At 40.1% G+C, this 27,450-nt stretch overlaps 1 protein-coding gene across 13 annotated transcripts in view; it reads left to right on the top strand.

Moving 5' to 3' along the window:
* Positions 1–27,450, top strand: part of MCPH1 (microcephalin 1) — a 235,481-nt gene that overhangs the window by 11,996 nt on the left and 196,035 nt on the right. For 11 of the 13 annotated variants that reach the window (XM_070499953.1, XM_014857434.3, XM_070499951.1 and 8 more), the window contains 3 exons: positions 16,915–17,002; positions 20,261–20,375; positions 23,889–24,032. In XM_070499953.1, coding sequence (XP_070356054.1) covers positions 16,915–17,002; positions 20,261–20,375; positions 23,889–24,032 — 347 coding nt within the window. The remainder of the gene's footprint in view (positions 1–16,914; positions 17,003–20,260; positions 20,376–23,888; positions 24,033–27,450) is intronic. The other 2 variants (XM_070499962.1, XM_070499961.1) reach the window with 1 other exon arrangement.

The raw sequence follows: 27,450 nt of genomic DNA, 5'->3' as shown, positions 1-27,450 counted from the left end.
TCTCCCCGAGCCCTTGGCAATCACTAATCTGCTTTTTGCTATGAATTCGCCTACTCTGGACATTTCACATAAATGGGATTTTACAATATGTGGTCTTTTATGTTGGGCTTCTTTCACTTAGCATAATGTTTTGAAGGTTCATTCATGTTGTAGTATGTATCAGTACTTCACTCCTTTGAGGGCTGAGTTGTATATACCACATTTTGTTTATCTCTTCATCAGTTGATGGACAGATGGGTTATTTACACTTTTTTGCTAATATAAATAATGCTGCTATGAACATTTGTGTACAGGTGTTTGTGTGAATAGTTATTTCCAATTCTCTTGAGTTATTTATAAACCTAAAGGTAGAATTGGTGAGTCATATAGAAACTATATGTTTAGCTTTTTGAGAAACTGTCAGACTATTTTTGAAATTGACTGTACTGGTGTTACGTTCCACCCAGCAGTGTACGAGGGTTATCATCTGTCTTCATGATTATAGCCACCATAGTGAATGTGAAGTGGCATCTCACTATGTGTTTGTATTTCTCTCGACTGATGATGTTGAGCAGCTTTTCATGATTTTATTAGCTATTTGTGTATCTTTTTTGGAGAAATGTCTATTCAAGTACTTTGCTTAGTTTAACAAATTGGGTTATTTTTCTTTTTATTGTTGAGTTGTAAGAGTTCTTTATATATTCTGGATGTAAGACCCTTATCAGATATCTTATTTGCACACATTTTCCCCCTCTCTGTGGGTTGTCATCTCGCTTTCTTGGTAGTATCATTTGAAGCACAAGCGTTTTTAATTTTGATTGTTTGGTATCTGTTTTTTCTTTTGTTTCTTGTTCTTTAAATGTCACAGCCAGGAAATCATTGCCTAATCCCAGGGCATGAAGATTTACACCTATGCTTTCTTCTAAGAATTTTATAGTTTTATCCTTACATTCAGGTCTGTGGTTTACTTTGAGTTAATTTTTATACATGGTGTGAGGTAGGGTTTCGCCTTCACTCTTTTGCATGTGACTGTCCACTTGTCCCAGCACCACTAATTAAAGAGACTCTTATTTTTCCATTAAATTGTCTTGGTACTCTTGTTGAAAATCACTTGACCATGGACACATGGGTTTATTTCTGGATTCTCAGTTATATTTCATTGTTCTCTGTTATCTTTATGCCAGCACCATACAGTTTTGATTACTATAGCTTTATAGTAAGTTTTGAAATTGTGAAGTGTGAGCCCTCAAATTTGTTTTTCTTTTTCAAGATTGTTTGGCTATTCTGGCTTCCCTGCATTTCTGTATGAATTTTAGAATTAGCTTGTCAGTTTCTTCAAAGAAAAAAAGAAAGGCTGCTGAGCTTTGATGGCAATTGTGTTGAGTCTCTAATTAGGGAAGTGTTGCCATCTTAACAATATTTAATCTTCCGATCCATGACCATTGGCTGTTTTCATTTTTTTAGGTCTTGAATTTCTTTCAGTGATGTTTTGTAGTTTTCAGTGTACAGGTCTTACACCTCCTGGGTTAAATTTATTTCTAAATTTTTGGGGGTTTTGTGATGCGTTGTAAATGGAATTGTTTTCTTAATTTCATTTTTAGATTTTTCAGTTGTTAATGTATAGAAACACAACTGATTTTTGTATATTGATCCTGTATCCTGCAAGTTAGCTGAACCTGTTCATTGGCTCTGTTTCCGTGATTTCTTTAGGATTTTCTGTATACAATGTTGTGTAGTCTGTATACAGAGATAGTTTCACTTCTTCTCTTCCAATCTGTATTAATAGTTGTGACAGAGACCACATGGCCCACAAAGCCTAAAATATTCACCATTTTACAGAAGAAGTTGGCTGACCCCTGGTTCAAAGCTCTCCATGATTCTGTCATATTTCAACCTCAGCTGCACCACTTTCCTCATTTGTATCTTGCAGATACCCTGGGCTCTGGGTGTCCTCAGGCAGGCCTGTGTTGTGGACACATGCCACCTAGAATTCTGCCTCCTTTTCCTGGTTCTTCAGCATAGTTTGTATTTTTGTATTCAGCTCCTTCTTATTTGTCACATTTCAAGGGTCACCTTCCCAGAAGAGCTTTCTCTGTCTCCCAATTGATAGTAGAGTCCTCTTTGTTACTTTCTAGCTCAACTTTTATTTCCTTTTTGTGCTGTTAAAACATTTGTTCATTTGTCGGTTTTATCTGTCTGTCTGTCTACCTACCTAGCTACCTAATTGTGCATTTTGGTCTTTTGATTATAACGAGAATTCTGTAAGTACAACTATGAAGTTTGTCTTATTTTATGGTTGTGTTTCCAGTAAATGTCTAACGTGTTCCTGGCTCATAGCAGTTGCTCAGTAAATGACTGTCCCAAGAACTAACAAGCAGACGGGCTTTTCCTTGCGTTGGCCTAGAGATAGCAGAGAACATGCCTTGGGGGAGGTGACATAAGCTACATGAAAAGGGTGTGTAGAAATGTGGGAGAGGAGCGTACAGAAAGATAGACCTTTCCTGACAGTTTCAAGTTAATAGAGAAGCTTGGACAAAAATGTAAACTGAGAGGTGTTCCTGTCCTGAAATGAGGCCTCTCGGCTGATCAGACGTGGGTGGGACCTCTCAGCACAGTTTCTTTCCTGAGAGTCCTGCCCTCCTGCCTCCATTTGCTGATCTGTCCCTAATTGCCTTCCTCTTTCTCTCTTTCTGCCCTCACTTAGCCCTTGTTTCTCAAGGGCTCCCGGAAACTCCAAAGATACTTGTAATTTACCCAAAGGCAATCTCTTAAGGTCACTTTAAAGTGAACTTAATCACATTTTTAATACAAATTATTTCTTTCTTGTTTATTGCAAGAAATAAACTGTAATGTTGTAATGCAATCAGATGTTTATTATACACAATTAATTACTGATTTTTATATTTTCCTTTTGCTATCCTGAAAACAAACTTTCTTTTGAGTTAAATGTATTTACATTTAAATATGTGTCTACTTTTTTAAAGTGAAAAATTCCCACCGAATCCACCTCTTGCCTTATCTTCCCTCCTCTTAGTTGTGAGGAACTTACCATTGAAAATTTGGTGTATGTACTTTCAGACTTTCTACTAAGCATATAAGAAATGTACATTTATACATTCCTATTTATATATACATCCATGTAAATAAGTAGGTTTTAGTTTTTTAATGGAATGCACATGTACTTTTTCAGTTAACAGTATATTAGAGAACATTTTTCCATGTTTGTACCTAGAGCTGTGTCCTCTTGTTTTAAATATATATATAAAATCTTTTGTGATAGATATCCAGTAATTTATGTAACTGATCTCCTGTTAACATGTATGAAGTTTTTCATTTCTTTCTTATTTTTCTTTCCAGTCAGAAATGGTATGACATTGAGCCTTTGTGTGTGTCGCTTTCTTGCAGATAGAAGTCTCAATAGGTTTAAATTCCAAATGTAGACTTCTGAGTTCAGAGGGCTTGCATGTTGAGCTTTGTGATAGATGCTGTCAGATTACCTTCTGGAGAGAGTGTGCCAATTTCCATTCTTTCTGGCAGTGTGAAAGAACACTTTTCCCCCACCTGTTACTCATACTGTGAGTTACCACTCTTTAATCTTTCCTACTTTGTAGGTGAAAAAATAAAGTTGATTTCATTTGCATTTCTTTGATTTTTTAGTGAACTTGATCTTATTTCAGCAGAACGTGGAGGTAGGAGGTAACAGGCACAGTGACCTTTATTTTATCCGTTGTGTGTTTGTTCTCCTTCTGTTGACTGCCCATCCTGGCGGTTGCTCATGTTCACCACTGAACATTAAATACATAAGGTCACTAGGTGTCACTAGAATCCCGTTTTGTGGGGTTATTTCTGGACATGTTCTTTCTAAGAGCAGACAACTGTGAAACAGCAGCTGATAAAGTTCTGACATTTCCTTTGCACGCTCAACATTTTTATCCTGAAGAAAGAAGAAATAAAGGTGAAGCGAATGAAGTTCTGTTGAAGGAGGTTGATCATAATTGCACATTTTTAAAATAATCGTAAAGTAATAGATAAGTTGGAAATACAATTCACAGGCGTTTGTCTTGCCCATTTGAGACTACGTTGCTGCCCAGATGCTCCATCACCTCTGCATTTAGCTTTTCGTACAAACAGGCACATTTTCTTGCATAACCACAACACAGAGATCCATGTTAGGAAATTAACACTGAAACCTCCCCACCATCGCATCCTCAGAGTCCTTTCTAGTCTCATCAGCTGTTCCCGTCGTGTGTTTTAAGGCCAACGCCTCCACTTCGGAAATGCATGTTGCATTTAGTTGATGTGTCTCCTCAGTCTTTCTCACTCGGAGCCATTCCCCAGTTTTTCTGTGGCTTTCGTGCCTGTGATACTATTGGAGGTTAGAAATAGTGATGTGTGGTGTCCCTCGGTGTGGCGTAGTCTGATGTTTCCTCTTAAGATCATCCGTGCTCTATGTCTTTTGCAGGAATGTCCTGAGAGTGATGATGGGTTCTTCCTGCACCCTCTCAGTGTGTGGTGGTGCTGGTGGTGGTCCCCTGGTCACTTGGTCACGGTGGTGCCTGCCAGGCCTGCCCACTGGAAAGTGCATGTGCCCTCTTGCCCCCTGGCAGTTAATGTAGCTTCTGAGGAGAGAAACTTTCAAACTAGGTAAATAACTGTTGCCCATCACACTTTCCGTGTATGGGGTGTGTGTGCGAGGCTCTGTGCGTTATTCAGTGGGTTATGATCCATACTGTCATTGTTTCTTTTCATGTTTACGTTCTCCTCTGTTGGCCAGTGATGGCTTCTTCAGGCTGACTTCTGTGTTGTTTTACCTGTTCCTCTTCATTCTCTGAAGACTTTTCTCTCTAGCACAATTTCATCCAGGTTCAGCTTGTACTTTCTTTTTCTCAGCCCCGGATTCAGCCATTTTTCCAAGGAGCTCTGCTTCTTTTCAGTGAAAAGTGGTATTTTGAACACACACACAGTCTGGGTGCTGGCATGCTCATTGCCATGGGCGTGTTGCTGCTCCCATGCCCTCTGGTGGACAGTTAGTGATATATGTGTGTATCTATGCCCGTGAGTTTGTTTCTACAACCTTCTGTCTGTGATGAATCAGTGCATTCCCACTAATGCCTGTGATTCCAGCCCAAATCCAGGGGGTTCATTCTAGTCCTCATCCCCTCTGTGTTTGTGATTCCCTGCTCAGATGGTGAGAAACCTGCCTCCTGTTATTCTTCCTTACATCCTGTTAATCAGAGGAGACTGGCTGACCAGTCTCCTCTCCAGGGCTGTGCCCTTCCCTGCACAGAGCCCTTCTCGCCTGCTCGGGCTTGAATCCCCCCTCCACACAGGACCTCCTCTCTGTACAGATGTTCCCCTTAGCCCGTGTTGTCCCCACACGTGGCGCTCTCCACACCTGCTGGAATTCCAACACCTTGTGTTGTTCCATGCCCTTACTCCAGCACAGACTCATTCCTCACCCTGCCTGGGCTCCATCACCCCCTGCAGGATACCCCCTTCTCGGGCTCTGGAAAGTGCTTCTCACCTGCCTTGGCCAGTGACACTTTGCTTTGTACCTCCAGCACTGCATCCCCAGCCCTCCATACACTCCTCGCGGCTCCACTCTTTGCCCCTCCTGAGTGGCTCTAGGACTGAGTTGTTGGAAGGGAAGGTGGAAGGGGTGGCATTTACTTTTATTACCTACTCCTGACATGGAGGGCACATTCAGAGGGATTGCCAGAGTGGTAGCAATTGAGATCACAAAGTTCAAAATTCTTCTTAAACTTTTAAATTTTGTCAAGCCTATTCCTGTGTTTAAAAGCTGTGTTAAAAGAACAAGTGTTTTTTTTTTTTTTTAAAGATTTTATTTCCTTTTTTCTCCCCAAAGCCCCCAGTACTTAGTTGTATATTCTTCGTTGTGGGTCCTTCTAGTTGTGGCATGTGGGACGCTGCCTCAGCGTGGTTTTGATGAGCAGTATCATGTCCGCGCCCAGGATTCGAACCAACGAAACACTGGGCCGCCTACAGCGGAGCGCACGAACTTAACCACTCAGCCACGGGGCCAGCCCCGAACAAGTGTTTTTTAAAACCTGCCAGTTAGATTTTTCTGCTTGTAGCAAACTTTCAGTGTTCCTGTGTTGATTAAAAGCAAAGCAAAGCAACACAGAAAATATCTACTCTTACCAATTAGGACATCAGCCTCAAGGTAAAAGACTTATTCCCTGTCTTAGATGGCATAGGTTTCTTGAGAAGACAGACCTAATATTCATGAATCGCTTAGTAAATACTATCAGAGTAATGGGTTTCTTGTGGCTTTAGAACAGCAGTTTTCACATGATGGTCCGGGGACCTTTGGGTCCCCGAGAGCCTCTCAGGGGGCCAGCAAGTTTGTGAAACTCTTTTCATACTATACTAATAGGTTGTTATCTGCCTTTTTTCCCCTCATTCTCCTAGGAGGGTACAGTGTAGTTCTGGGGCCCTATGAGATATGCAGCACATGGAATGCTGAAGCAGATGTGAGAATCCACTTATTTATTCCCTTTGCAAAAATGTGTCGCCATGCGACTTTTGTTTTTTTTTCTGTTTTGGAAAATACAGTTATTTTTCATAACATTATGGTTATTTTTCATAGCACTTGTTATTTGTGCTAACATGAGTTTATTATTTTTAAATTAACAAATATATAGTTTAAGAACTGCTCAGTTTTAGTTTCTGTTGCAATAAATATCCATAAACATAACTCACGTAAAAAAGCTTTTTGATATCCTCAAAAATTTTTTTCCCTTGAAGAAGATTTAGCCCTGAGCTAACATCTGCCACCAATCCTCCTCCTGCTGAGGAAGACTGGCCCTGAGCCAACATCCGTGCCCGTCTTCCTCTACTTTATATGTGGGACGCCTGCCACAGCATGGCTTGATAAGTGGTGCAAAGGTCCACGTGCAGGATCTGAACTGGCAAAGCCCTGCTGCCGAAGTGGAGCAGGTAGAACCCAACCACTATGTCACTGGGCTGGCCCCTGAGATCCTCAAAACTTTTTAAGCATGAAAGGGATTATTGAGTCCAAAAAGTTTGAGAACTACTACTCTCCAGTTCAGTGTGTGTCAGTAGTTTCCATTTACACGATTTCCCACTGTGACTGTGGGTCTTGCTCTGTGCCAGGTGAATCCATGTGCACATAGACATTTCTTCTCACTCGTCACATTAGGGAGGGTCTCCAAATTACCTTGTTCTGTCTTATTGTCGAAAGGGGTCCTTCTCCCGCAGCAGGTCGGGCACCTTTCCATTGCCCCAGCTTTTGCAGAGGTAGTGGGTGAAGGCGTTTTGGGTTGGCCTGGGCCTCTTAGATTAGAACAGCATGGGACTGGTTTCATGGAATGGCTAAGATCCGAATAAATTCCACTTTCAAAGGTGCCTTCCCTGCCAGCTCATGACATGTCCTATGAGGTGTTGAGACTGCCAAGCAGTTTGCTATTTTACATATGTGAGGAAAATACCATTTCATTGTCAGACATTTGCTTTGCCCTGATGGGTCTCCTTTCAAGGGCTGTGCAGCATTGGACAGTAGCTCAGACATGGAAAAGGCGCAGTCATCCCCATCCCTCTCTACATATATCTGAACTTCGACACTGGCTAGAATACTGTGGGTCTAAAGCCTTATTTCACTCTCGACAGAAATATTTGTTAGACCAAGGCAAGTGTATTAGGATTTGACAAGTTATTAAGGAAGCTCATCACACACCAATAACATAAGTTGTCCCTATTTTTATTGTCCCAGAGGTTTTTATACCCTGGGCATGTACTCTGATACAATTCAGGATGGAGTTGGTCAGCCTTTTAATAGCAAGTCCAAAGGCCCTGTGGCAGGAGCAGGGCTCCTGGTAGAGGAGACACTGGGAATTTGAGGGAGTGAGGAGGCTGTAGCGAGAAAGAGGGCCTGCAGGAACCCGCAGTCTCAGATCGGTTTCAAAAGGAATACCTACAGGAAGGTGCTGATCAGGAACGTTATTGCCTTAAAACTCCCTGCTGGTTGTTTGGAAAGTTTACATCTCCCCGGCACATACACCTAGTTTGAAGATCAATGAACAGGGCTGAACATAGTAATGTGGTTCCCCCTGGGAAAAATGAGGGAACTGCCCTGTGGGCTGGGCCTTAGTGCATTAGGCATGAAGAAAGTGAGAGAGCCATTTGCTTCTCCTTTGTGTGTGAGGAAAAAGGGAGGTATGGTGACCTGCAGAATGATTTAGTAGCAACAGACAAGTCACTCCTGGGCCTCCCATGTGGTTCTTTGTTGTTTACTGTTGTATTTCCCTCAAACGCCCTTCCCTCATGTATGTATTAAACTTCTTTCCTTACGGCCTTGTTCAAATACTTCCTCTTTTCTGCACGCTTGCCAAGGAAGAAGCATGGTTTATTGAAAAGTTGCAGCTCTGGAGCCAGACGGATGGGAGCACGGATCCAGGCTGTGGAATGTAGCGTGCAGCCCTGGACTAGCTGCTCAACTGCTGGACCCTGGTTTCCTCCTGTAACACGCCGATCTGATTTGCAAGCGCAGTTGGGGCTCCCTCTCAAGCCCAGCTTAAATTCTTCCTTGCTTTTTCTCTCTGCTCATGGAGTGTGTTACCTGAACCTTTAGGACCCCCGTGTTCCTCCCTGTGCTGTGGGCAGGTATGTGACTTGGACTCTTCTCTCAGGATCTTGTGCCTGAGGGCTGGAGCTTCACAAAGATGTCATTCGTTCGTTATCTCTCATTAGTGCCTTCCATAGATTAATACATTGTGGCTGAATTGGCTTACTGGGTTTAGGAGATAAGGTGGTGACCTTGAGTGGGTTTAACATAAGCAGGCGAGTTGGTCCAGGGATAGCCAGGGCTGGTCCTGAGCCTGGAACGGGAGAAGGTGGTCCCCAGCAGACCTTCGGGGGAAAGTGCTGTATCCTTGGCTCTCAAGGGAGAAAGCTCATCCCAGGCAGGATTCCCCAGAGGGAAGGATGTCACATGCTACTTGTTTCCGTTGGCACTTAAGCAGCAGCAGTGAGACAGTGAACGGCAGAAAGTTGGTTCTGTTTTTAGGGGCATCTCTTGAAACACTTTTCTTCTTAACCACTAGATGGGGGAATAATGTTATCATTTTACATTTCTGAAGAAAAGTAGAAATCCAGCTGGTGAGCTTTTTGTTTATCCAGTAGATTTTGATTGAGTGCCTGGTAAACATGGGTTTTAATGTAGTGGCTTCAGTATTTTACGAGGCATGCTAATGCACAAGTTCTTGGCAGGCATGGGATGACACTACCAGTATCAAGGGCCACCTATTTCTTTGTCGTGAAAAGTCATAGTTAGACCCACGTGGATTGGATTCAGGGAGCGTGTCTCTCTGCAGCTTTCTGTCTTACCCTTCAGAGACAACTTGTTGGGATGCTTAGTCTCAAAGGAGACAGCACTTATCTTCCACAACTACATCACCTGGGTCAGACACCCATTTTACTCAAGTCTTTCCCTAAGCTACTAACTAGTAGAGGATACTTACTAGTTTTGTAACTTTGGCAAATCATCTTCTGTGAGCTTCAATTTCCTCGTTTGTGAAATAGGAGAAGCGAGAGTACTTTACCCACTTGGGTTGGCGTGAGGCTTCTCAGGAGCTGCCTGAACTTTATTACACTGATGATTATAAATTTAATCTCATGTTTATGATGATAGGATTCTCCCGGTTCTGTTCATCTACATCTTTATCTGGCTGCTTCTCAGCCACCTGCCTTTTGCTATTTTATTGCTTGTGACAGTGGGAAATAGGTGATGTTTTGCTTGAGTAAAGAGAAGCTACTAAGTGATGCTCAAGGTAAAAATTGGTAATTAAGGACCTTTTTAAAAAAGATACATTCCTGAGAAGCATTTCTCTCCTTTTTCTCTTCATCCTTCCTGCTGTTCATCTCTTTCATTAGATCTGTTATTCTGCCCATCCCTTAATTGTGAGGCTTTCTGCAGGCTTGGGTGGTTGTTTTTTAATCAACTTTATAAAAATGTAATTTACATAAAATGTACCCATTTTAAGTGTACAGTGCACTGATTTTTTGACAAATTTACATACCCATGTTACCATCATCACCACCACCACAATCAAAATTGGAGCAATTTTCATCACCCTGAAAGTTTCCTTGTGTCCTTTTACAGTCAGCTTCCTGCCCCCAACCCCCATCACAAGGCAACTGCTTATCTGGTTTCTGTCGCTATAGATTAGCTTTGCCTAATCTGGGATCTCATAAACAGAATCATACAGTATGTGCTATTTTGTGCCTGGCTTGTTTTGTTCAACATGATTTTGAGCTTAATCCATGTTGTCATATAGATATCAATCATTTCGTTTCTTTTTGTAGCTGAGTAGTATTCATTCTGTGGATGCACCACAGTTTATCCATTCACTTGTTGATGAACATTTGGGTAGTTTTCAGTTTTTTGTTTTTATGAGTAAAGTTGCTATGAACAATCACATTTGTGTCTTTGTATATTTTCATTTCTGTTTGGTCATTACCCAAACTACTTTTCAAGGTGATTGTATCATTTTACCTTCCTGGAAACCTGTAGTGTATGAGTGTTCCATTTGCTCCATGTCTTCACTAACACTTGGAATTGTCAGTCTTTTTAATATTAGCTATTGTAGTGGATATGTACTGGTCTCTCAGGTATTGTTTTAGTAATAGTTTTTTGGGATATAATTCACACACCATACAACTCACCCACTTAAAGTGTACAATCCTGTGGTTTTTAATATATTCACAGAGTTGTGCAGCCATCACCACAATCAATTTAAAACAGTTTCATCACCTCAGGATGAAACCTTTACATCACCCTCTCCTCCCCCCAGTCCAAGGCAACCCCTGATCTGCTTTCTGTCTCTGCATTTGCCTCTTCTGGACGTTTCATATAAATGGAATCATACAATATGTGGTCTTTGTGCCTGGCTTCCTTCACTTAACATAATGTTTTCAAGATCTGTTGATGTTGGAGCATGTATCAGAATTTCATTCCTTTTTATGATCAAATAATGGTCCATTGAATGGATATATCACATATATCCATATCCTATATACGATTTGCCAATATTTCTCCCATTCTATGGATTTCTTTACAATTCCTTAACAGTTTGAAGCAAAAGCGTCCAAGCAAAAAGATTCTAGTTTTGGTGATGTTCAGTTTAATTTTTGTTTATTTTTTCTTGTGCTTTTGGTGTTAAGAAACCATTGCCAAATCCAAGATCACAAAGATTCTCTCTCCTATATTCTAAGAATTTTACGTTTTCATCTTGTACATTTAGGTCTTTGATCCATTCTGATTTAGTTTTTGTGTATAGTGTGAGGCAGGGCTCTAATTTCATTCTTTTTCATGTTGATACCCAGTTGTCCCAGAACCGTTTGTTGGAAAGACTATTCTTTCCCCAGTGAATTTTCTTGGCAACCTTATCAAAAATCAACCATAAATGTGAGAATCTCATCTGGTTTTAATTTGTATTTCCCTGATGACTAGTGCTGAGCATTAGGTAATATGCATAAGACTGTGCATTGTCTTTGGTTTAACTCTTTTGCCCACTTTAAAAAATTGAGTTTTTGACTTCGTAATATTGAGTTGTAAGTGATTTTTGTGTATTCTGAATACCAGTTTTTTTGGTCAGATATACTTATTATAAATATTTTTTCTGTGGCTTAACTTTCATTTTCTTTATTGTTTTTGAAGCACACAAATTTTTGATTTTGATCAGTTTTTCATTTTTTCTTTTATGCTTTATGTTTTTGATATCTTATCTGAATATCTTTGCCTACTTCAAAATCTTGAATTTCTTTCTTCCATTTTCTTCTCGGAGTTTTATAGTTTCAGCTTTTATGTTTAGTTCTGTGATCTAATTTTGAGTTATTTTGCGTAGGAGTGTGTGGTGTGTGTGTGCGTGCGCGCAGTATAAGATAAAGAAGTCAAGTGTTTTTCTTTCTACAATGATGACATTTACTCATTCTGAAAATATCTTTTGAGTGCTTACTGTCTGCCAGGCATTGAGCTTACAGTTGTAACCAGACAGGCATATTCCCAGCCTTCATGGAACTTACTTTTTAGTGAAGAAAAATTTTAAAAGTGCAACTTACAATAAGTCCTCTGAAGGGAACAAGGAAGGAGCTGAGGTGTCAGTAACGCTTAAGCTGAGGAGAGAAAGGCAGAAAGGAGCTAGTCATTGAGTGAGTTGGCGAACACGTGTTCTGAGGCACAGACGGTCATGGCCTGAGACAGGAGAATGCCATTGTGTTTGAAGATCTCAGTGTCAGTGGCTGGAACCTAGTGAGGAGAGAGAGCTTTGAGATGGGCAGAGACTTGCTCCTGCAGGGCCGTGGTGAGGGGTTTGAATTTTGTGTATCTGTCTCTCTTTATCCTCTATCTCTTTATCTATGTCCTCTAAGCATCAGACCTACACATGGAATTGCCTGCTAGATGAGTCGCAGCAGGTAGGTTTCAGTGGGTCCAAAACTGGACTTGCTGTCTTTTCTAACTGCTTCTAAACTTCATTTTCTGTCTTGGTTTATGGGGCCATTATTTTCCCCGTTGTGCACACCAGAACCTTTTGAGTCAGAATGCTTATTTCCTAATCCTGTGGTGTCCTGAAGAGAACCCCTCCTCTCCCCAACATGCACACGGCAAAGAGAAAATCCACTGGTAGTTGCAGTGAAAACAGTAGTTCCTCCTTAGCCCTTTGCCCTAACCCCTGCTCCTCAGAGGTGACGCCTCCCCACTCAGGCAGCCATCTCTCTAGCCTGTACTTACCTCCGTATGTATCCAGCGTTCCATGTTGTCTAGTGACTTTCTAGTGTGGAAGTGAGACTGTAGCTTTCCAGTATCACCTTCTGGGGGACCCCACCCCGTGAGGTGCATCTGCTGTTTGTACACCCCCACAATTCTTCTCCTCTCTTTATCTCAGTGATAAATTACTTCACTGGTTTTTGTTTACATCATTATGACTGTGAAAGTTGTTTTTAGCTTAATCTGAAAATGCACCACGAATACATTTCCCTTCATGTGAGACTTCTTGTCCATCTGAGCCCAGCCTGGTGTCCTTGAGTCTGGTGCACGTCTGGTCCAGGTCGCCTGAAAACTGAACCCGGCACCTCCACTTTGGTGGCAGGAGCAAATGGGGTGCAGCGTCTCTGAGTCTGGGCAGTTGGAGCGTAGCTGTTGCTTTTCAGACCCACGCTTGCCTCGCGCAGGCCCCATATGCCAGAGTTGCCTCCAGGTTTGAGGAGAGAATGCCGCTTCTTGTGGATGACTCCTCCCCCACCCCAAGTGCTGGGTCAGGTTTTCTTCTCTTTCAAAATACAGTTTGCTTTTCACTTTCCCAGACATCTCTTACCTACTCTTTACTTCTGTTGATCTTCTATGTGGTTTTCTTTTCCTGTCATTTGATTAGAGTTTTGGGGAACATAGAGAAAAATGCATGTGCTCAGTCCTTTAACAGAGACTAAGAACTTTCCATCTTTATCCCTGAATATTGCACATCAGGATCCTCAACCCAGTCCCACTGCCTTTGCTGAAATCTTCAGCCCAACCTGGTCTCCTTGCCCTCAGTGTCCCTGTCCTGGAACTCATCCCTCAGAGTGACCTGTCCAGGGCCCCTCCTCACCTTTCCTGGGGCCCACAGGATGAGGGCCGTCCAAGTGCATGAGCTTGGCCAATACAGCCCTTGGTTGACCTGCGCAATCTCTCTGTCACCGGCCTCCTAACTCTGATTGATTCACTTCAGTCACACCAAGTGGAGTGTGTTTTCCCAAAGCTGTCATGCCGTTCACTCGCTGTGCTTTTGTCCATGCTCTTTTCCAGACGGAAGCTCTCCATCCTCCAAACCTGTTTCCGCACCAGAATTTAGTCCGGTGGTGGCCTCTGACTGAAAGCTCTTCCTAACTCCTAGTATCACTGTGGTCTGGCTTCTGCTCTGCCTTGTTGTTGTTCTCTTGTTACAATTACTGTGTTACATTGTTTTTTTTAATTTATTTTATTTTTTATTTTTACATTTTTGCAAATTTCTTTCATGCCTTTTTTTCCCCTTACCTATGGGCTAGGGAGTGAGTACTAGGAAACACCCAGTGAGTGGACTGGGGCTTGGCCAGAGTACTGCTTACTCCCAGTGGGTAGCAGCAGCCCAGTGTCCACCTGGTAATCAGGATCAGTCACCACAGCTTATTCTCTCCTTTTTGTTTAGTGGCACAAAGAACCCAAATGGCCAGGGCAGTCTCAGCTTCCGATTTCATTTTTACTTTATAAGAAAACTCTTACTGAAATACACAGGCAAATAAAGCAAAATTTCCAAGCGTAGAGCATGACAAATTGACGCAAAGCCATACCCCGTACCCACCACTCAAATCAAGAAGGAGAGCATTATTAGCACTGCAGAAGCTCCCCTCCTGGTCACTTTCCCCCAGGAAACCCCTAATCTGACTCCTGAAATCATAGATTGATTTTGTCTGTTCTTGAGCCTTGTATAAATGGAGTCACACAGCATGCACTTTTTTTGCCACTGCTTTCTTTAGCTCAGTGTTATATTGGTGAGATTCATTCCTGTTTTTGCAGTTATAAGTTAGTTCACTTTCGTTGCTGTTTGAATGTACCCCAATTAATTTATCCCTTCCTCTGTTGATGGACATTGGAGGTGTTTTCAGCTTTAGGCTATTCCAAATACAGCAGCCCTGGATATTCTTGTGAATGTCTCTTGGTACACGTGTGCACGCATTTCTCTTGTACATGCCTAAGCCTTCAGTGCTGGATCTTAGGGCTTGTGCATGTTCTCCTTTCATATTCTTCCAAGTCATTTATCCAGAGTGGTTGTATGAATTTATTGTCCGATGAGTAGTGTGTGAGAGTTTTAGTTTTTCTGTATTCTTTCTAACACTGACTTTTTCATTTTGGATAGTGGAAGTATTATGGTTTTTTTTTTTTTAATTCAATTTTTTTAAACTAAAAAAAAAAAAACCCCACAGAAACAATTCACCCGTTTCTCCCATCTTCCACTTCCTGCCTGTGGCAACCACCAATCTGTTGTCTTCATCTATGGGCTTATTTTTCTCATGTGTATATATGTATATATTAGATTTCGTATGTAAGTGACATCATATGGAATTTGTCTTTCTCTAACTTATTTCACTTAGCATAATGCCCTCAAGTTCCATCCATATTGTCGCAAATGGCAAGATTTCATTCTTTTTTATGGCTGAATAATATTCCATTGTGTATATATACCACATTTTCTTTATCCATTCATCCATCACTGGACACTTAGCTTGTTTCCATATCTTGGCTCTTGTGAATAATGCTGTGTCATGCCTGGTTTCATAGAAGACAGTCACATTCTCACATTTGCCTCTGCCTTCTGTGTGTTGGGATAGCATGTCTTTTATCTTTAACTCCCGTATGTTCTCATGAGAGAATGAGAAATGAAAAAGGCAAATAATGTCTTCGTATTATGATAAAAATGGCTTTGACTTCCCATGCCCTCAAAAGAGTTTCAGGGACCCCAGGGGGCTCTGACCATACTTGTAGATTGACTGGCCTAGTGATAAGTACTGTTCTCAGTTTGGTGTGTAATCTTCCAAACTTGTTTTAAAATGAGAGGTACTTTACCACAACACCATAGAATACCATACACACATGTTCCTGAAATTTCCTTCTCACTGTTAATATATTTTAGAGAGCTTTCTATGTCAATATGGATATGTTTGCCCCATTTTTTGGCACTGTAATTATATTTTTAACTATCAGTTGTAAAGTGGATGTTGAACAGTGATAGTCTTATGAAATATAGTCAGAGATGTGGTTATGGGCCATATTTTAAAAATGCTCAACAGATTAATGAGATTATTCTGTAAGCACAGCAGTGATGGAAGATTTTTGATCTGGGTTGGGGAGAGATGAGTAGAATATTTTAAGATTAATATTTCGATACTATGTGAATGAATTAGAAGAGGAGAAACTGTAGAGAAGGAGATCATATAGAAAATCATTGTAATTGTTTATTTTTTTAAAATTTTATTTATTTATTTTTTTTGAGGAAGATTAGCCCTGAGCTAACTACTGCCAATCCTCCTCTTTTTGCTGAGGAAGACTGGCCCTGAGCTAACAACCGTGCCCATCTTCCTCTACTTTATACATGGGCCGCCTACCACAGCATGGCTTTTGCCAAGTGGTGCCATGTCCGAACCCGGGAGCAGAACCGGCGAACCGCAGGCCGCCAAGAAGCGGAACCTGCGAACTTAACCGCAAATAACCACTGCGCCACCGGGCTCGCCCCATCGTAATTGTTTAGATTTGAATGAATGAATGCTTGGAAGTAGGTAATGGTTGCAGGATTCCCAAGATAGGAAGGGAGGTGAATGGTATTGCAAGAGGAGAAATGGCAGGGTGTGACAACAAGCTGATTATGGAAGGACAAGGCACAGTGAAGAGTGGCTGGGATTGCAGACAGTCCTGGGGCAGGGTCGGGGGGGGGCTAGTGGTGTTCTGACAGAAACACACAGAAAGGAGAACCTAGTTTTGGTGGAAAGATAAGCTTTCTGGCTTTAATTTCTTTAGGACCCTTCCAGGTCTAAATTACTCATTTTATGGCCTGTTTAGCCTTAAATTATGCATTTAATGGCATACAAGTGCCAGGCACTGCTCATTTTCAAGTGTATTGCAAATCTAAAATTGTTGTAAAAGAGGATACTTCCTTTACCTCCTCTCACGTCTACTCTTGTATTTTAAAAAGACCATATAGAGAAGATTTTGGAAAGTTGAAGTTATATTGACTTTTGCATTTGTTAATAAATGTGCTTGTTTTAAAAGATATGTCTATTAAAATGACCTATGCATGGATTTCTTAAATTACTGACACATGGGCAGATTTAATGCTTTGTGACTACAACAGAAACAAACACTCATTAGACTACTTCAATTTAATTATACAGATGCAGGACAGCTGGAGTACACATTGATGAATCCCTGTTCCCTGCAGCTAATACTAATGAAGACTTACCAAGCCTAATTAAAAAAAAAGTAAGTATATGATTTCAGTATAGACAGTGGCAGTTATGATTTCATTTATTTTTGATTCCTAGAAAATAACACTTTTAGAAATATATTCGAGTTGTCTTAAGTATTGCTATTGATATTTTTTTTTCACATAGCATTTTTAACAAGTTATAGAGATTATTTTTTCTATGAATGCTTTGATGTAATTTGTAAGAAATGGAAGAGGCTATGGTTGGCCAAGAGAAAACTAAAAGTTGCCAAGAGACCAGCAAACATTCAGGTGCTCTGGTAATTACCTCAGAGTTCAGTTTTTTATGTCTGTGGTACAATGCATTTGTTCTCTTTAGCTGGAAAATCTGAGAGTCTGAATCAGAGATATCCAAGTTTGTAAAGTTACTTAGTACAGAAAATGTGCTGTACAATTATAAAGACACTGCTTTCGTTTGAGGTCTAATTCACACGTGAACAACCTTTTCAGCTTTTATTTATTTAGGAGTTTTCATTGTGATTCTTTATCTGAGGGTAAACTAGTTCACTATGACGTGTCCAGGTCACTTGATTTTCACATGAGAATCCCTGTTGGAGAGAAGATTTGCAGACTTTCTCCGGACTCAATTAGACAGACTAGAAACTGTACATTTCCTATAGATTAAAGAAGAAATTCCTGTGGATGTCTCCAAATTTTCTGCAAATAGTGAACCACGTGTCTCCATTATATTTCATCTCAGACAAGCCAGAATTTGACACTGCTGTGATGGATAACTTAATTCAGTCTCCATCCAGATCTTCTCATCTGATTATAGGTGAAAGAAAGCATTTAACAGTCTCTTGGCTCTCTGTGATATGCTGAGAGAGCTGTGTCTGTCATTTTAAAAATAAAGTATTTTAAAAACACATCAATAATAAAGCAAAAATCTCTTTTGATTTCCCTTCCCTCAAAATAAGCACTTTGCAGTTTGACTTGGGTCCCTGTGAATCCATGGTCTCCCTACACATACGTCAACACGTGTATGCACACACATTTTATGTGAATGAGGTTCTACTAAATTACATGAGTTGTGTGGTAGGTTGCTTTTTCTTCTTCACTTAATGGTGTGTCTGACCATTTCATGTTAGTACGTACAACTCTGCTTCATTGTTCCGCATTGTATTATATGTAACATGAATGTATTGTTCTTGGATTTGTGCTTAGATCATTGTCAGTTTTTACTAAGCACGTAGTTTATGTGACATATTTGAGTGTATTTCTCCAAATGGACTATCTAAAAACGGAATTACTGGGTCAAATGGATATGCATTTTGATTTTTAACAGTTCCACCAATAGAGTGCAAGAGTACCTATTTCTCGACACTTTGACCAATGCTGAATATTATTAATCTTTTTGATTTTCCCTAATCTGAAGCATAAATAATAACTGCTCATACACTTCGCCACTTAAATTTTTACTCACGCCTAAAAACATTCCCTTTCTTTTCCTCCTGGAAATGCAACTGCAAATTAAACATGACTCCAGACCTTATTATTTGGGGTTCTTGGAAGAGGTTCTCTGCTTCGCTCTCCCTCACTCTTTCTGCTGCCAACCTGACCCTCTTGCTTGCTGTTCTTTAGACGTACCAAGCATATTTGTATTTTAGAGCCATTGCATTATCTGTTCCCTCTGTCTGTAACACGCTTCCCCCCAAAATCCACATGACTAGTTTCCTAACTTCCATAGGGCTTTGTGTCAGGTTACTTTCTCAGTGAGACCTCCCCTGACTAGTGTATTTGCATTAGCAGTTCCTTCCCAGTATGCCAGCTGTCTGGATTCCCCTCACCTGCTTTCTCCTTTTCATCTATAGTACTTACCCCTTTCTAACATATTATAACAACGTTAGCAGTTAGATAGGGTTCAGTCACTAACGAAGATTCACAGGACCTCAAATAACAGTACTTCATAATCTAGAGACCAGGGTGTGCCTGGGGGAGCCTCATACAATCTGCTAGTCACGCGCCCATGTTCTCGCTACGTTACCCTCCACCCCCGCAATGACAGAGCCCTCCCTCTAGTAACAGACAAGGTTGATGTGCTTTGAGGGTACAAATGCCCCAAACTCCATGGACCCATAGTTATAAAGAAATACTGTTAATTAGTACGTTGCATGCTTTGGCAAAAACGGTTCAGGCCAATTCCAGGCCTGCTCGAATTAACCCTCCTGATACATATACAGTGTCATTTACTTATTTATTATATTTCTTTCTGTCATTCCTTAATAGAGTATAAGCCCCATAATAGCAAGGATCTCTCTTTGTTTCAAGAGCAGTGCCTGACACATGGTAACATCTTTGTTAAATGACAAATGAATGAATAACTCACTGAGAGGGCAGGATGCTAAATCAAGAACACAAGTGTAGGCATTAGCCTTGAATGGCTAGAAGAAGTCCTTTCATTAAGACTGGAACAAAAGAAGTTAGACAGGGTACCCATGTAAACATGTTTGGGCTGGTGGCTTCAAACTGAAAACCAAATGAGGCCTAGAGAGAAGACATATCTTTCTTAGGTCCTTAAGAGAGCGCTCAGGTGTAGAAATGGTAGTAGGTAAAGAGGACGTAACATTCAGTTTTTGTATTTGTGGGAGTGGCTGGGTCAAATGAGGAGTTCTGAAAATGAGAAAGTGGGGAAGGCTGGTTTGAAAGAGACATGTCCCCCTTTTAATCAGAGGATGGGGAGATTAGAAAGTTAACCTCAGACTTCCTTGTGGATATCAGCCCTGGGTTCACGTGTTGGAGGTTTCCTTATTTTGTCACACTTTGTTTGTGTAGTCATAGTTTTTGATTTTTACTGGCTGAATGGAGTTACTGTGATTTAAATGCAATAAGGCAAGATTAAACGAAGGTTCTTTTCTTTGGTAGTTATAAAATAGTTGCTTTTGTGCTTTATTACTATATCATGATTTTTTGAGGGGAGAAGAGATAAGATGAGAGTAGCAGAAATGAGGAAAAAGAGAGTAATTTTGTTTTAAGAACCTTCATGGAAACTAAGAATGCAGGGATCTGGAAAACGCCACAGAAAACATAGCTACTTAATGTATAGCCCTTTATTCAGTTTTAAAATTCTGTCCATATTTTTACAATTGCACAAAAAATAAATATTTCCAATTCACATATAGTACAAAAAATACCTCTTTAAGAAAGTTTTATTATTGATGTTAAAAAGGATGTCAGAAATGTACGTGAAAGGGTTCTTTTCCTGTCTTACACAATTGCATCACTGTATTCGTAATGTTTATGTCCTTTTTGCACAGCATAAGTGTATGCAGCCCAAAGATTTTATTCCTAGAACACCAGAAAATGATAAGAGACTGCAAAAGAAATTTGAGAAAATGGCTAAAGAGCTACAAAAGCAAAAAACAACTCTAGGTAAGCAAGCCCTCCGTGTTTGTGTTTGTACATCTACTTTCATTTGCCAGACAACCAGCGGCATCCAGGTTGACAGAGCTAAGGGGGACGGCAGTAGTTCTGGCCTAGGAAGGAGAAAATGAAATGTAAGTCGCCTGCGGAAAACTTGACTACAGCCGTTATAGGGCCATATAGTTGGGCTAACTGGTCCCGGTCTTTTTTTTAATTGAGATATAATTGACATATAACATCATATTAGTTTCAGATGTACAACGTAGTGAATTGATATTTGTATACATTGTGAAATGATCACCACAAGAAGTCTAGTTAATGTCTGTCACCATACATAGTTAGAAACTTTTTTTCCTTTGTTTTTCTTGTGATGAGGACTTTTCAGAGGTACTCTTAGCAACTTTCGAATATTTAATACGGTATTGTTAACTATAGTCACCATGCTGTGCGTTACATCCCCGTCCCCGTGACTTGCTTATTTTATAACTAGAAGTTTGCACCTTTTGACTCCTTTCGCCCAGTTCCCCCCATCCTCCAACCAACAGTCTGTTCTCTGCATCTATAAATTTAGGTGGTTTTTATTTTTTTTAAGATTCCATTATAAGTGAGGTCGTATGGTATTTGTCTTTCTTTGTCTGACTCTTTTCACTTAGCATAATGCCCTCCAGGTCCATCCATGTTGTGGCAAATGGCAAGATTTCCTTCCTTTTTTATGGCTGAATGATATTTCATTGTGTATATACCACATTTTCTCTATCCATTCATTCATTACTGGGCCCTTAGGTGGTTTCCATGTCTTGGCTGTTGTAAACGGTGCTGTGATGAACGTGGGGGTGCATATATCTTTTCACACAGTGTTTTTCTTTTCTTTGGATAAATACCCAGAAGTGGGATTGTGGGATTATATGGTAGTTCTACTTTTCATTTTTTAAGAAACCTCCATACTGTTTTCCACAGTGACTGCACCAATTTACATTCCCACCAACCATATGCGATGGTTCCCTTTTCTCCACATCCTTCCCGCCGCTTGTCGTTTCTTGTCTTTTTGATAATAGCCACTCTGAGAGGTGTGAGGTGATATCTCTTTGTGGTTTAGATTTGCATTCCCCTGAAGATGAGTGATGTTGAGTATCTTTTCACGTACCTGTTGGCTGTCTGGATATCTTCTTTGGTAAAATGTCTATTCAGATCCTCCACCCATTTTTTGATTGGATTGTTTGGCTTTTTACTAGGTATATTCTTTTAATGATTTAGAAAAATAACATCGTGAAACTCTAGAGTACTTCATGTGTTTCTGATATTTCTCTTTTTTTGCCTTTTTCACTGTCCTCTAAATTCAGTATTTCAAACCAATCCTGACACATCACTGATAGAAATAAGCAATTTTGATAACTATATAATGAATAGCATAGAAATAGGAAGCATTCATTCCTCTAGTTGTTTCTTTGTTTTATTCGCTGTTACTGTGTTGCAAATTGTCTGCTCTGTATTTTGAAATTATTCATGTAGAATTATGAAGCTTTATTAATTTGTTTTGCAAAGAGATTGGCCCTCAGCTAACATCTGTTGCTAATCTTCCTCTTTTTGCTTGAGGAAGATTGTCACTGAGCTATCGTCTGTGCCTATCTTCCTCTATTTTGCATGTAGGACACTGCCACAGCATGGCTTGATGAGCAGTGTGTAGGTCTGCACCCAGGATCTGAACCTATGAAACCTGGGCCTTTGAAGCAGAGCATATGAACTTAATATTACGCCACTGGGCTGACCCCTCCAGCTTTATTTTAAATCTGTCATAATAATGCAAGATAATTGACTAGAACAGTTTGCCTGCACAGTGCTGCCAGTTAATTTTCCAAAAACATTGTCTTTCTCATTTGTTTTTGTGCTCAGTCATCCCGTTGCCTGAGAATCTTTTCTCTTCTTGTGCCCTGCTGGCCCCTCCCTACCAAGCCCACACTAACCATCTGGACTGCCAGGATGCTCCAGACAGAAACATGGAGTTCTCCTTGATGTCTCTTTCTGCCTGACACTGACTACCCATCCAGATTCTTAGACCCTACTTCTGAAATGATTGCTTGACTCCTTCTTGGCTCTCTTCTTCCAAGTCTGCATCACCCCTACTTGAATCAATGTAGCAGTTCCTTAACTGGTCCCTCTAGGCACTGTGTCCTTACCATCCATCACTCTCCCATACTTCAGTCACAACAGTGTAAATTAGATGTCAAGTGGGCTTAAAATTCCTCATTGTCATCCTAAGGAAAAAGTATTTAGGATAAAATGCTATACTTAATGTTTTTTATAATCTGCCACATCCTCTATGATCTGCTTATGGTCAGAAGTGCCGTAAGAGTTTTTCAAGCATAAGAGTTGCAAAGGGGAGGATACTGAATGATTCTGGTTTTTTTTTATTGTAGGGAGGCAAGTGGTCAGTGTCTTAAAGTTCTCTTTGAGCATATGCAGGTTATGGATTCTAGAAAAACGCACAACCGTGCACCCACACAATGAATTAGCCCATTATTTCACGGCTCCAGGACCCCCCTGACCCCAGAGTTCAAGTGTGGGTCTATGAGTGTCTCTGGGGGGTGAGAAGGTGAGGTAGAGGGGTTAGTGGTGGCACTTTCTGAAACCTGGGGTAAAAACCACTGTAGGAGAGGCAAACTTCTCTACCCATCTTAGGTCCTCGGCTGGGCTCTGTAATAAGAGACAGAGAAACAAGAGCAGAGCGTTCAAATTTATACCAGTTTTTCATGACACAAGAGCTCTCAGAAGGAAATGAAGACCCAAAGAAGTGGCAAAACCTAAGTGCTGATGTACTAGGTTCAATGAAGAAAGGCAATTATGGAAAAATAACTAAAATATAAGGGGCACCAGAGGAAGATAAGAGTTACTTTAAAAGGTCTATTTGGACAGAATTCTCTCAGCCTTGACTCCCTGTCTCTGGTGATAAAAATGTTTCTTTCCTCCTGGTGGAAGGAGGGCATCTTTCACAGGGGAGTTTTATCTCCTGCCTTCAAGAAGGAAAGGGAGGGTCAGAATGCCCTTCTTGCGCGTGCTGTTATTTAAGTGCCTTTAGCTCAAAATAAACCTTATGCCAAAGTGGCATGTTTTAGGGTGTCATAGTCTACCACCTCTCACCACATTTAGGAACCAGATTTCATTGTGGCTTCACCTTCTCACTAGTTGAGTGATCCTGAGTAGATACGTTACTTAACTTCTGCCTGTCAGTTTCCTCATCTTTCAATGGGGATACCTTGGGTTTGGGGGAAGGTTGAATGAGATGATGTGCGTGTTGCACTTAGCACAGTGCCTGCAGTGGACATTGCTCAGCAAATGCTAGCAGTTGGAGTGTGGTGTTACTGATGGTGGAGGTGGTGGTGACAGAATATGGGTAGCAGGTAATGGTGTTGAAGGGGAAGAGGAAAACTCTGGGGTGGGGGGGTGGGTGTTCTTTAAGAGGAATCATACTGTTGAAGTAGGAAGGCATTCTTTTGAGCTTAAAATTGGATTTTTGTTTATTTTCAGATAATGGTGTACCTGTTCTCTTGTTTGAGTCTAACGGTTCATTGATGTATAGTCCCACAATTAAAATGTACAGTGGTCACCACATCGCAATGGAGAAGAGATTACAGGAGATGAAGGAGAAAAGGGAAAACCTTTCCCCTGCCTGTAAGTGCTTACATGTTATAAAATGAAAATTATGCGAATAGGTGAATAAATTGTGGTGGGAAGTTTCTTTTCTTCTTTACCCAGATATTTCAATTAATGTTTCCTGATTCTAAATAGACTTGACCTCTTTCAGAGTGGGCTTTGTTAATATTTTCTCCCTGGAAATCTAATGCTTCATTAAGCATTTATTGAGTGTATAGTAGTCTCCAGGTTCAAAATCCTATTTGTTGTAGCTCCTTTGTAATTTTTAATATTTTGGGGAATTTTTTAAATTAAATTGATCAGGCCCATCTTTTGAAGGAATTTGCTTTAGATTTAGTATCTAATGCATCAGTTTATGTTTTCATTTCTTTTATCTGTAGAAGTTTTAATTAAGTAATATATAAGCACATTTTCATAAAATATTTACCAGTATATGGCTCATAGTAAAAATCTATCTTGATTCCCACCTAATTCTCCGCTGCCCGTGGGTAACCTGCATCTTAAGGTGATGTGTTTTTCCAGATCTTTTTCAGTGCATCACATATCTGTGTATACATGAAAAAGATGAAGGCTTCTGTATCTTTCTGTGTGGAGGTGTAATTTTTCTTTACCTAAATTGCATCGTGGCATACCTATTATTTTCAGCTTTTTTTTTTTACCTGAAAGTGTCTTGGAGGTTTTTTCAGGTCAGTAGATGTGGACCTACCTCTTTTTTCTTTTTTCTTTTTTTTTTTAAGATGCTGCAAAGTAGTCTAGAGATTTGGCATTAAATCATCTATCTGTTGATGGATATATTTCCAATTTTTCTCTTTTAGAAATAGTGCTACAGTTTTTATTCTTTTTAAACTACGTGGTATGTTGTTCTTGTTTTTTATTTAACCATTTTCCTACCTGTGGACATAAGGCTTTCCTCTCACTTTTTGCTGTTATAATCTGTACACTAGTGGACACACTTTTATATAAATCTTTACATTCCTGTGTATTTCATGTCTTTCAATAATATTCATAAAGGCAGAATTTAGCATTTTTGATAGATATTATCAGATTGGTCTTCAAAAAGTCTGTACCATTTTACACTCTGCCAGTCGTTTTTATAAGAATGACAGTTTCTCCATGCTTGGAAAACTGGATCACGTTAGTCTTTACATCTTTTTCAATCTGAGATTGAAAAATTGGATTTCTTTGTTTAATTTGCTTTTGAGGTTGCTAGTGAATTTGCTAATGAGGTTAAACGTCTTTTCATGTTATTAACGACTATTACTGACTATAACTTTTAATGTTATACTCTATGTATTATCTCTGTCAATTATATGTCTTTGTCCAAATGCCTATTACAGTTGTGCTCTGCATAACGATGTTTTGGTTAATGATGGACTGCATATATGATGGTCGTCCCATAAGATTAGTACCATATAGTCTAGTGTGTGGTAGGCTCTACCATCTAGGTTTGGTGTAAGTACACTCTGATGTTCACACAATGATGAAATGGCCTAACGTCACATTTCTCAGGATGTGTCCCCGTCGTTAAGTGAGATGTGAATATAGATTTTTCTTTTCTTTCTCATTTGTAAGAGCTTTTTCTATATCGTGTATGTTAATTCCTTGTTATATGTTGCAAACATTTTCTCCCAGCTTCCCAGTGTAGAGCACAGTGTGCTTATATAGTAGGCACTCAGTAAATATGTTGTTGAATAAAATACACAAAGTCTATTGTTTGTCATTTAATATGCAGTGACTTTTGTGAAACAGAAATATTACATTTAATGTAGACAAATCTGATTGTCTTTTCCATACGGCATCTAGGATTCCTGTGATGCCTAGAACTCCTCCACCATAAGATTTTAAAATTGTTCTATGTTTTCTTCCATTACTTTTACAGTTTATTTTTTAAGCTTAGATATTTAATCTATCTTGAGTTTTTATTTGTATATGATATGTAGTGAACACCTATACCAGTTAAGGTTAGTTTGGGCTGCATATAACAGAAATACAAAACCAGTAGCTTAAATTAGGTGCATTTCTCTGTCACATCAAAGAGGTCAGAAGTAGGCAGTCATAGGGTGGTCATTCTGTGGTGTCTTTGAGAATCTAGGCACCCATCTTTCTGCTTTGCCTTCCTTGGTGCCTGGCTTCTGTTTTAAAATGCATGTGCCTCTCAGCTGAGCCAGCTCGCTGTGAGCAGCCTTACCAAAAGTCCTATCCAATATTGCTGCCCAATTCCATTGATCAGGACTCAGTCCTATGGCTATTCCTGGTTGTAAGCTAAATACAACCATTTATGGCCAAGAGCTACAAAAGCAAAAAACTACTCGAGAGAAGCCGAGAATTATAGTACAGTTTTTTGCATTTGTGTTCATATACCTAGCTTAATTGACCTGATGACCAGTGGCATACAGGATGACAGAGCTATAGAGGACTGCAGTATTTTTAGCCTAGGAAGGAGAAAACAAAATATAAGTCACCTGCAGGAGACTGCGAGCAAGATTGAAATGTAGTCTTCCAGCAGGGTGTGTTGCTGCACTAGTAAATTCAGGGTCCTGTTGTTAAGAGAAGGGTGAGAATGGATATTGAGGTAGGTAACTAGCAGTGTTTCAGATGAATATCCAAATTATTTCAACGTATAATTATGTATATACCTATATATGCCTTAAACTTTATTTCATTACTTTGCAGTGTTAATTCTGCCACTTAACTGCATCCAGTACAATTTAAAATTCAACAATTGAAAATTTTATCTCTGTGCTTACCTTTCTTATTTTGGTTTATTCTCATTTTATAATTGTTTGCTTAAGTTTTCTCAGAAAAGCATCCTTTCGAGTCTCTTTAAAAAGTATCTTTGGGTATCTCTTTTGTTTCTTTTTTGTTGAGTGCACAGCCTTTGAAGATAACACTTATGAGCTTATTTGTTAAATCATTGATATCCTTGATGTTTTCTATGAAACCACTAGGATTTCTCAACCTCGGCACTATTGACATCTTGGGCTGGATAGTTCTTTGCTGGGGGGCTGTCCTGTGCATGGCAGAATCTTTCACAGCATCCCTGGCCTCCATGCACTAGATGCCAGCAACATAGCTCACTCTTCACCCCACTCCCCAACATGTGACATCCAGCAGTGTCTGCAGACATTACCAAGTATCTGCAGGAGCCAAAATTGCCCCTGACTGAGAACCACTGCTCTAGTTACAGAGGTAACTGTTACCAGCATCCCTGAAGAGAAGAAGCCTTGATTACTAACATCTAACTGGAAATATTTGTTTACCGTTGTTGAGCTTCTGCTTAGATCCAGGCAAGCTGACTTTTCAAGATCCCTTCTAACTTTAATTACCCTATGATTAATCCTTTTTTATAATATGATTTATGTCGATTATTTTTTGTGATTCTTATCATCTATAATAGATTTGGGAGTTTTTTGGGCTTACTGTTTTGCAGTAAGTC

The sequence above is a fragment of the Equus asinus genome, chromosome 27 (genome assembly GCF_041296235.1).
Source record: "Equus asinus isolate D_3611 breed Donkey chromosome 27, EquAss-T2T_v2, whole genome shotgun sequence".
In the NCBI taxonomy this organism is placed as follows: domain Eukaryota; kingdom Metazoa; phylum Chordata; class Mammalia; order Perissodactyla; family Equidae; genus Equus; species Equus asinus.
This window is presented reverse-complemented; position numbering and strand designations above follow the sequence as displayed.